An 11,280-nucleotide genomic window follows, 5' to 3' on the forward strand; every position below is an offset into this window, starting at 1 on the left:
AGTCTGTTTTCTTTAATTGTGATTACAAACCACAAATAGCCCCAAAGTCAGTGGCGCAGCCAGAGGGGGGGGGGCATGGGGGGCCTGTGCCCCCCCTGTCATCTGATTGGCCCCCCTAGTGGCCCCCCCAGATGATTGACATCTGGTTATTCCTGCACATATTTGGAATCATTCTAAGTCAACCTAATATGTAAAGAAGAAAAACAATAATAAATATATGAAAAGAAAATGTATTAAACTTTATATAAGTCCATGTGATGACATAAATAAATAGATTTTTATCAGGCGCGATACCAGCCTCACCCAGGAGTTTTTATGAGTACAAATATAAATATTTGTATACTCATAAAAACTCCTGGGTGTTTCAGTTATGCTGCGCTGTGGTGCAACTCAAAGGCTAAAGCATTTCATACCTGGTGGTGATGGTAAAACACCAATAAGTTATTTATTGATCCTCCGCAAAAAAAGAGAAAAAACCGAAGAGGGGCCGACAATGTTCTAGTTTGGAGCAGAGGTGGCGCTAGAGTTTTTTCGTTGTCCGTCAAAGAAAAAAAATCATTTTATTTCCAATTTGTAGTCAGCAAACAAAACATTTATTATTTCTCTGCGAGAACGTTTTTGAAATCATGCAACATTTCACAAAATGACGTGATTAGAAGGCGGCAGAACTCTGATCGTTTCCTGATCCCGCATCACTTCCCTCGGCGGGAGGAAAAACCAGCAGAAGCGGATCAGCTGCTGGACGCTCCAAAGCCTCTGGTCCGTTAAAGCGTCCAGATCAGAGATGATTCTCTGACAGATATTGTTCTTATAATGATTAATAATGAGCTCCACGATGTTCTCTGTGCGTAAAGTTGAAACTGTCTGAGCACCAAGTGGTCAGCTGATCACAGTCTGGACAGAAACCAGCGAACTGCTCTCTGTTCTTATCAAGACGAGGTGAGGAGGGAATCTGACATGTTAACTCAGTTTTGAATCTGATATATTAACTCAGTTTTTCCTGGTTTTGTTTTTAAAACATTAACTAAGCAGTGTATCTATTTGGCGTTTGTCGTCTCATGTGTGATTAATTGGAGCGTAACGGTGGAGCATTTATACGCATTTATTGCACAGCGCTCTGCGCTTGTTTCTGTCTAACGGATCTGCACTTTAATTTTTTTCCTCTCTCTACAGTCAGCTGCTATTCCTCTACTTAAACTACAATAAGTAGATCAACACAACTTGATCACACATTCTCTTTAGGTTTTCTCTGTGTGCTCCAAACTCATTAAATGTAAAGTCATTAGAAGCCCGAACCACCATCAGGCAAATAATTCTGGTCCGACCCGAACTATTTTTACCTGTCAAATTACCTGTCCAAACAGAGCTTCCTAACCAAGGTGTCCATAACTCTTCAACACGCTGTCAGCTTCCGGTCAAAAAGACGCATTTAGTTCAGTCCATGAGATGATATTCAGAAAGGATCTTTTATTTGATTGATTTTAGTTGCCTCTGTGATTAACCTCTTTGCGTAAAAGTCTATCATGTCTCCATGTGCGCCAGTCAAAGGTGTTCATTATAACATGTCAAATGACAGAGGGGCTTAAAAAATAACCAAATATTCAGTTTGGTTTTTTTTTTAAATAAAATTTTGCCCCCCCCAGACCTCTGGGGCCCCCGTTGGCCCCCCCAACTTTAAAAGTCTAGCTCCGCCACTGCCCAAAGTGATGTGCACTGCTGGGACTTTACTTCCTGTATTACTTATTTTAGGTTGCCTCGACGGTCATATTTCAATCCTTTTTCTCATATTTCTCGGATTTAAGTAAGATGTCCCTCAGACACGCTTTTAATTGCAAGGGCAATATTTTTTAAACGCTTTTAATTTGTAATTGGTATCTGTAGTCAGCAGAGGGCAGCATACTCAAACATCATTTGGGAATGCCATGATCCATCCACCTATCTGCCGGCGTCATCATCACTGTGCGCGCGACACATTGACCCAAGAGAGTTGTTCTCACTTGACCCACAGTGTTTGTTGCAGAGGGAATGTACACGCTTGCAGGTAACCCTGCCTCTCTGCTGCTTGCTGTGTTTCAGTCATGAAGAAGCTTCACTTCAAAGACTTTTTCTGGGTGAGGTATTTGTATTCGGCTTTATTTTTTAATGGAGATTCAATCTAAAAGTTTATACGCCTCAGTTATGTACTTTTTCATTCAAAACTTAATGCATATACGAATAATTTAGTTAGATTTGATCTGATAATATGTATTAAGCCTTTTCATTGATTGCTTATGTTCCATGTACCCGTTACATACCCAAGTGAGGATATACAGTACTTTAATTCTTAGCTAGTAGCATGAAACAGAAAAGCTCATAACAAACTTGCACAATTATAATTGACCTTTTTTTTCCTAATCTAAAATCTCAAATTTAATCAAATTTGCATTTATTGATCTTGTTGTACCATACAAAAGGAGTAGAAATTGAGATTATTTTTGCTGGGTCACACATAGGCGCGAAGCTCAAAATATAAATATAGTGGAAATTGAAGTTTTTCTAATTCCAACAGCATAGGCAGAACACGTTACAGTTAAAATAGTATGTTAAGAGAACATGTAAGAAGGTGTTTTAAATGAAGAAAATAAAACTAATTATTATTATTTTTTTTTTTTTCAGTGTCCAGATCTGACATCCACCGCTGGCTATGATACCATCATTCAGTATCTCAATGATGGAAAGAGAACATGCAAAGAGGTGGAGGACTTCATGAAAGCTAGGTAAAGGCTTTTCTCATACATGCTCAGGAAATTGATTCTACTCGGGTCCAAATTCCAAAACCAAAAGCTAAAGCAACGGGAACTACAGCTTTTTGTGTCATTGTGGGAAGCAATAAAGTTTATCATTTAAGATACTAAAGGAAAAGATATAATAAGGTGTGTTACTTCCTGGAGCAGCAAGACTACAAAAGGCTATTTTCTACACCTAACTACTCTAAATTGAGCCCCTTGCAACATTTCTGGATTATTTAAGTTGTAAAGTGTGTCCGTGAAGCATCTTTAGGCGTATTTTATTCCGGAGTCATGCAAAGTCATGTGTTTGCATTCTAAATTCCTCCTTCCTCCTATAATAATTAATCTACCCGAGCTCTATCACCCACCACCACACACACATTAACCCCTGTTATTTCTACCGCTAACCTGAGCTAAAGTAATGTAAATGATTGAGGAGCTCATTATGATTTAGTGCAACAGAACACTATTCATGTCATTATTATCGACAGTAATAAACTATAGAAATAGCTAGAAAAGCAGATTGCACAATACCACAACTGAAAGTTCCTTAAATTAAAAAGGAAAGCATACTGTGGACAAAACTGCTTCACAAAATACAAGAAGTAAGACTTTTTGATCATGGCAGTTGCTGTAAAGAGACGTTACCAAGCTAAAATACCTAAAACTGTGAAAATGTAAAGTAGAATTAAAGGGAATTGAGCCTTAAAGCCATGTCTGTTCTTGCAGAAATTCATGCTTGCATTTACAGAACCTTGTTGGGAGTTTCTGTACATACTGTGTGTTACTGTTTACTAGTCAGGGTCAGAAAAGTAACAGAGTAGTAATGGAGTATTAAAGGATATTTGTTCCAATATAGTTTTTGAGTAGCTGTTTCCTGCTCTGGTATCTGTGTGCTGCGTTTCTTCACTTGATTGATTGCTGTGTAAAGGCCTGGGCTTGGTCTTGGTGTGCCTAACATAAAAAGCAAAATACAGATAATCAGTTTTGGTTTATAAGTAGCTCAATAAACTTTAAGTTATTTTGAGCGCTACATCAAGAGCTACATAAAGAGCTCTTGATGTAGCTGTTTCTGCATTTGTCACACAGGTGACAAATGCAGGTAAATTTAGTCAGTTTTTCTCAGTTGTGTCATCGGATGTAACTTATAAAAGTAGCAACTGCATATACTTTTCATGCATCATGTCAGCATGAATTGTAACCACAGCATGTAACCATGCTTCAAAGCAACAAGTGAGCTTATTTACATTCCTTTTTGCTTATCAGTCAAGCAAGAGGCTAATATGCAAATAAATCTACCTCTAAATAGTCTGTTCTGCAATGAGATGCAAAGTGAGCATCTTTTTGGAGACGTTTGTGGTGCAACATTTTGCAAAAATATGAACTTTTTCACATTTTGTCATGTTAGAACCAGAAACTAATGTATTTTACGATGATTTTTATTAGATAGACCTACATACATACATACATACATACATACATACATACATACATACATACATACATACATACACACACACACACACACACACACACACACACACACACACACACACACACACACACACACACACACACACACACACACACACACATGATTTTCAGAAAGCAGTGCAAAAATGGAAAGTGAGAATCATTTCTGTGGTTCTACTGTGTAAAAAGCACATACATAGCATAAAAAGCAGGATAAATTGGTCACAACCCCCCCAGAGGTGGCGGCAACATGGTGTGGGGTTGTGTGTCTTTAGCAGGGATTGGTGAAGCTGGTGAGAGCTGATGGAAAAAAAGGATAAAGTTTTTTTAAAGCTGAAAGAAAGCATGGTTTGGTTTTGCAAAAGACTAAGACTTGGGGCAGTAGTTCATTAGCAGCAGGGCAATGCAGAGGCACAAAGGAATTATTTATGACATAGGCATTTGCGTTCCAAAAATTTTCTCTGTCCGCTACGACTGAGTCTGAGCTATTTTGGAAGGATGTATGAAAAAGATGTTAGAGACAGAAGTTTTAAACCTGCATATATCAGACTTGCATGCATATAAATGGTAAAAGCCATGGCTCTCTTACCTTACACTTAAAAGCTACACAACTGTGAAACAGTGTATAATGTAAAATCACTATTACATACATTGGAAGATAACTTTTGCCATATTTTTTTTAAATACATCTACTCTCTTAAAAGACTCACTGTTTATTATCTGTTCCTTTCAGGGCCTCGATCGAAGAGAGGTACGCCAAAGACCTGCTTAGTTTGTCCAAGAAAGTTTGTGGACACAATGAGATGAAGTAAGCAACCTCCCCGTCCGGATGCAGTCATTTACTCCACTGACCAACTGTACCTACAGCACACAAGCATTTTGCTCTGTTGAATGCGTAGATATATTTCCTGCAGAACAACCATTTGTGCCTTTGCTTCCAGATTTATGCACGTTCAGCAAAAACACGACAATTTCATTCAAACACACTTTTTAAATATAAATACCATTAAAATAAGAATAGCTGACGATACTGGCCCCTTTTCAGTTTCCTTTTGATATGTTAGTCGGTCCCTATTGCCAACATGCTACTTATTCAAAAACACAAGTTCCCATTTTAGTTAAATGTATGTTCTGGTTTTAGTGTAAGAGGAAGGAAGAGGGATAGGTGAAGATGATGGTATTTCCTTTTATTACACTTGATTAGTCCTTTTTCAAAAGTTAAGAGAATTTTGTCCCTGTGACAAAAGAATAGGGACATTTCAATTGGAAGAAACTATATAGTAATTAACTTTTTTCGTTTATGTAAATTTGGAGTGGTAATCTGTTTTACTTTTATATTTTAAGCACATTAAAAAGATCCCTGGACGTGTTTAAACTACGTAAGTGCCTTGACAGCAATGCTATAATGACTCTTTGAGTTCATGCTTTCCACGCTGAATGCAATTAAAAGCGTGTTGTTGTTTTATTTTCTCCTTTAAGAGACTGAACATGTTAGTCTATCACACTTGCAACTGGCGCAGAGTATGAGGGAAGAGGTCAAGAAACTGGAAGACTTCAAAGAAAAGCAAAAAGAAGCAAGGAAAAAAGTTGGTGCTCTTATTTATGCTGTGATATATTTTAGGTGACCTGAGTTAATTTGACGTATAACCTATATATATATATATTTTTTTTTTAGATAGAACAACAGATGGATGCTCTCCACAAACAGAAGTCCTCACAGTTTAAGAAGACGATGGATGTGAGTTGAGATGAAAATATAAATACTTTTCAGATTTGAATGTGTAAAACTTCTTAAAATACGTTAATCTTTTATAGAACAGCAGAAACTGAAAATGACAGATTTAGTGATCGTCCTTGTCTGTTTTTTTTTTTTATCTTTGTAAATTACTTTAGTTGTTTTGTAAAGTGTTCTATAAATCAACACATGTATGAATAATGGAAAAAACATACAAACAAAAAAGTAGAAATGACTAATGCAAAGGCCTGGGGCGACTTCTGTAAATAAGTTTTATAAAAAAGAAATGTTTTCCCTTTCGGCATGTAAACACACTGTGGATGCTTCTTGGAAAGAACCGAGAGTTTTCACTCTTCTAACATTTTAACAATGTTTTCAAATTTTTCAACTTTCTTCTTGAAGTCCAGTTTGTGACTTCAATCTGTAATGGGGAAAAAAAAAATCTACAACAAAATTTAAGTTCATTTGAAATCTTCCACATATCTTTAAGTAGTTTTATGTAAACCTTAAGTTGGAATACTCACACTCATAAAAGTGAAAACAAACATGTCGCTGGTTGTCTCTTCTTTTCCACTGCTGTTGTGCAACCTATCGTGTAAAATGAGAATTCAGAGAAGTATAGGAAACAAAATAGGACACGCAGAATCATCAAAACAGTTTCAACTGCCTGCAAAATATCAAATTCTTTACTTCTACTTTGATGGAGGAAGTTACTCCATCAAGTTGCTTTTAGTCCAAGCACCTAATTATACCATTTACAAAAAAAAAAAAGCCATGGCTTCACGGTGAGAAGCGTGCAAATTTTGATGTTAATTAGTTGGGAAAGGAGAACTAATTACGCCACACTTATTTCCTCTGTTTTATTTATGTTTTGCTTTGATTCCTTGTGGTGACAAAAAGTTCAGAATGATGACAGTTCCTCCTAACTGCTGTGGTTTTGTGCCCAGTCCAAGAAAACGTATGAGCAGAAGTGCCGTGACAAAGAAGAAGCGGATCAGAACATGAACCGAAACACTAACACCAACAACACCAAGCTTGTGGAGAAGGTACACAGACAACCTATCATAGTGTTACATGAAAAAAAAGATGAAGTACAATTGCAACTCTGAACCTCTGAACTTCAGTAAACTTGGTGTTTGTCAGAATAAATGATTACTGTATACTCTAATCCCAGCTTAGGGGTAAACTGCATTATCTCTAACTTCTTATTTTTTGGAAAATGTCACTGTTTTGTTTTTTTGTTTTGTTTTTCCATGTAGACATTCCTAATTTTCAGTGAGGCTTCTGTTATTTGTTTTCCAGCTCCAGTCAAAAGCTCAGCAGGCAAAACTGAACTCAGAAGAAGCAGGTAAGTAAAAAAAATAAAATAAAAAAAGCAACGCTAGGATGAACTGGCTGGATTACGTTAAAGTATGACTTTTAAGCACTAAAGGATTGACAAAAACCAATCGATGTAACTGAATATTTGTAGTGACGGATCTGTTTCATCTGCAGACAGATTATACCAACAGAATGTCATAACTCTGGGGAAAATTAGAGACGACTGGCTGAAGGAGCATGCGAGCGCCTGTGAGGTAAGGCTGAGGATAACAGTTAATGCATTAGACACGCGATGTGCTAAATACCAATTTTTTATTATTTTTTTAAATCCCAGATATTTGAAAAACAGTCGATTGAGCGTATTACCTTCCTGAGGAACACAGTGTGGACTCATCTCAACCAGCTTTCACACCAATGTGTCACCAGCGATGAGGTAAAGCTCCAAATGGGATTGCTGTAATCTACATCACATTAACGTTGCAGTCACATATGCACAGTTTTTAAACCGCCGACAAGGAACCGTTTTATAATTTCTCAAGCAATAATAGAGCTGCTTCCTTAATCAACTGGCCTATCGAAGCACAAACAGCGTTTTTTGCGAGGGTTCATGTCAGGCCGTCAACACTTTCAATGCATTTTTAAGTACAAGTTCACATTGCAAAATGCAAACATAATGAGTTTTTAGACTCATTCTAAAATTAGCATGTAGATTCAGACATTATAAGTGCTAAAGTCAATATTTTTGACTCATCAAAAGGTTAATGAGCTCCGTAGGTTTCTCTGAGGTTATTGTTTTGGATTTAGATCTCCTTAGGTGTGACGATTTTTGGTGTCTGTTGTTCCAGGTAGTGGGAACAGTGCTGACACAGTCATTGTAATCCGCTGCACTCCCACCACACAGCAGACGGAGACATTTAACAGCTACCTGCAGGCCACAGCTAAGCACTTAGCGGCTTAAGAGTCAGACATCACCAGGCATCAGAAAATAAATGTTGGTCTCGGGCTGTAAATAGGTGTTGCTCGTACAGTGGCTTGCAAAATCTTGGAATTTTTTCCCCCCACATTTTGCTAAGTTGCAACCGCAAGCCAGTGTGTTTTATTAGAAGCTTTTGTAATAGCTCAGCAAAAAAGTAGCAGATGAAATCTAAAGTGGAAGGAAATGCTTCCAAAAATATCAAATTTGTATTCAGACTCCTTGAGTCATTGTTTTGTCGAACGCTGTCCAGCCGCAGGAAGCGCGACTAGTATTTTTGGGTCACGCCTCTGTTGTCTGATCATGTGGACACCGGAACTGTCCTCCCGTGTGAAACAGCGCGGACTTTCTCTGATTAACATCGCCCTTTGTCCAGCCTATCAGTTCACTACTTTGACCATTTTTTTACTCATTAAATAGGTAACTGTATTTATCAGAGTAAAAACGTGTATAACATTTTGTGTTTTGTGTGTGCCAAGCTGTACGAGGATGTGAGAAGGTCACTGGAGCAATGTGACGTCCAGGAAGATATCGAACATTTTGTAAATCTCAGAAGGACCGGAGACAAACCCCCAGGTCTGACTGGAACACAAACTGATAGTAGCGTGCCATTAACAATTAACCAGTCCCGCAAACAGAGGGAAGTAATTATTATCTACTGTTATTTGCCAGTCAGTGAACAATCTCTTGTGCTTGTCTGGAACAGCTCCAGTCGCGTATGAGAACTTCTACACGGGCCTGAGGTCTCCAACCGGACCACCGCCTTCCCGGATGCCTGCACCGGCTGTGAGGTAAGCAAGAAAAGAAATACAATTTTTTTTTTTTACCTTCTCATTTTATGACTTGTTCTTTGCTGCTGCAAAAAAATGTGAATAAATAAAAAAATTAGCCACAATTTCTGTTTCAACGTTAATTTGTGAATTTGCAGAAGGGGACCACTTCCTGATCCAACACAGAACAATAGAGGTGCGTTTTCTTTCACTAAAGAGTTCTCTGCTTTTTTTGCAGATTTTGCTAAATGTTCTGAATTGCACTGTCCTTTCGTTGCAGATGATGACTCGCGCCACTCTTTGGTGCAGGACGGAGATTACAGCTTGATCCAGTATTAACACATACACCTCCAGCAGTTTCAGACTTACCCGTTATAGCCCATCACTTCCCCTTTTTAGGCTTCCTGTAATCACACGGTCATATCAGATGGAAAATTTGTGTCATAACTATGTGTACAGACTACGTTTCACTTTAGATTTCTTCGTATGTTGAATGTAGTTTTATGAAACGAAATAAGTGGAAATAGGTTTGAAGTTAATATATAAAATAAATGTATTGATCGCAATAAGCATTCACGATCAGTGTTTTACTTCACAGAAAATCATCAGACAAATCTTTAGATGATAATGCAAACTTAATTGCAGTGTGAATTCTGCAGGCAGGTTGGATTATATGTTTATGTTTATATTAACTGTACTTTGATTTTATTTTTATTTTTGTGCATTAACTTAAGACTTTCCCAGATTTAAACATGCCATTTGTTTACCAGTTTTCGTTTCCTTGTTGATGTGAAAGTGACTGACCGCTGTCTCGTGAGTGGCAAGATTCTCATGTTTTTATTGTAAGGAAGAAAAAAAGTCCCAATCAAAGTTATTTATTAACTTGAAGTTGTTACATTTTTGCGAATTGTTCAAGATAATGAAAAAAAAAATCCTCTTTCAAATCCATATTTATATATATGATGTACATATAAATTATATAATAAATAATATAGACCATCAATACTTTCATTTGAAATCTCATGAAAACGAGTGAAATTATTGAAGCAATGCCCTTTGAATTTGTCGTTCTGCAGACAAATCTGTATTTTTATTAATGATTCTGTTAAATGAAGTTGAGTTTGAGACGGTGGAAAGAGGAAAAAGGAAATATTGTTGCTTCATCCATCTTCAGAGCATTTCATAACTTTTGAATTTTTTCACATTTTGCAATGCCACAATCATAAACTTCACGGATTTGTGTGGAAGTTGTATGTATGTGATAGAGCAAAACACAACGGAGTGCATAATTGTTGAATCAAAGGAAAAACGATACATAGTTTTTAAATATTTTTGATAAAAATGACCTGAAAAGTGTGATGTGAATTTCTATTCAGTGCTTGTAAGAATCCAGAGCAACCAAGAAGATCACCTGACGATGGAAATGGTGGCTGTGCTCCGACTGAAACTTGGCAGATTACACACAGGCCTTGTAAAGAGCTAGAGCTAACAAAGCCTTCATGTGGTAAACAACCCTAAAACATACAATCAGAGCGTCCCAGTTGAAAATCTACACGATTGCTGTTCACCAGTATTCTCCCAAAAAACTTAACAACCCCAGTTTGTAGTTGTGCAGATATATCTCAGAATACTCTATGGTCACAGATGGTTCCACAAAGTACTGAGCTAAACATAATGCTTTCCAGACTTTTTTCTTTGTTTGCAAAACAAACAAAAAATACAAAAAAAGTTTGAGTTTCCTTTAATCTTACAAATATGTGCTACTTAGTAATAGTCTGTCACATAAAATCCCAATATAGTTCACTGGTGGTTATTTGTGTCAAGTTATAAAATCTGCACAAGTTGGCACTCCTACTTTTCCAAGAAACTGTAAATCTTTCTGGACTAGACAGCAGTTTTTATTGTGGCTACATAATAATTTTTGACTTTTGTTATTTTCTCCAAAGTTTTGTTCTGTGCCTATATAACCAAACAAATACATTTGTTCCGTTTATGTTTTTTTTTTTTTTTTTACTGCAAACACAGAAAACACTTCCTCCAGGCAAGTCAGCAGCACAGTACCAATTTCTGATCTGTCACATGTTGTGCAGCACATTTAGGCACTTTGCTCGGCACGACATGGTTACTGAAAATCCGCTTCACTTGATAAAGAAAGCTGTTAATTTCAGCTGAAAGCTGTAGAGAGTTCAGATCTTAGAATGATGACACTTCACCCCTCCATAATAAAACAAATCCCAACGC

The 11,280-nt window shown here is 37.2% G+C and overlaps 1 protein-coding gene across 1 annotated transcript; it reads left to right on the forward strand.

Moving 5' to 3' along the window:
- Positions 1-1,952: 1,952 nt before the first annotated feature.
- Positions 1,953-9,608, forward strand: pstpip2 (proline-serine-threonine phosphatase interacting protein 2). The gene is made up of 14 exons (XM_008423755.3): positions 1,953-2,111; positions 2,656-2,756; positions 4,975-5,049; positions 5,586-5,620; positions 5,721-5,827; positions 5,917-5,979; positions 6,924-7,022; positions 7,279-7,324; positions 7,471-7,550; positions 7,631-7,729; positions 8,749-8,845; positions 8,976-9,060; positions 9,198-9,235; positions 9,320-9,608. The coding sequence occupies exons 1-14, from the start codon at positions 2,079-2,081 to the stop codon at positions 9,376-9,378; spliced, it is 1,017 nt and encodes a 338-aa protein (XP_008421977.1). The 5' UTR covers positions 1,953-2,078; the 3' UTR covers positions 9,379-9,608.
- The last annotated feature ends 1,672 nt before the right edge of the window (positions 9,609-11,280 follow it).

This window comes from Poecilia reticulata, chromosome 12 (genome assembly GCF_904066995.2).
Source record: "Poecilia reticulata chromosome 12, P_reticulata-male-v2, whole genome shotgun sequence".
Taxonomy (NCBI): Eukaryota; Metazoa; Chordata; class Actinopteri; order Cyprinodontiformes; family Poeciliidae; genus Poecilia; species Poecilia reticulata.

Bases quoted from the DNA above. Each gene is read 5' to 3' on its own strand.
- pstpip2 (XM_008423755.3), top strand. From the start codon at position 2,079: ATGAAGAAGCTTCACTTCAAAGACTTTTTCTGG. The intron at 5,050-5,585 runs GTAAGCAACCTC...TTATATTTTAAG, and splicing joins TGTGGACACAATGAGATGAA to CACATTAAAAAGATCCCTGG. The intron at 5,621-5,720 runs GTAAGTGCCTTG...TTCTCCTTTAAG, and splicing joins CCTGGACGTGTTTAAACTAC to AGACTGAACATGTTAGTCTA.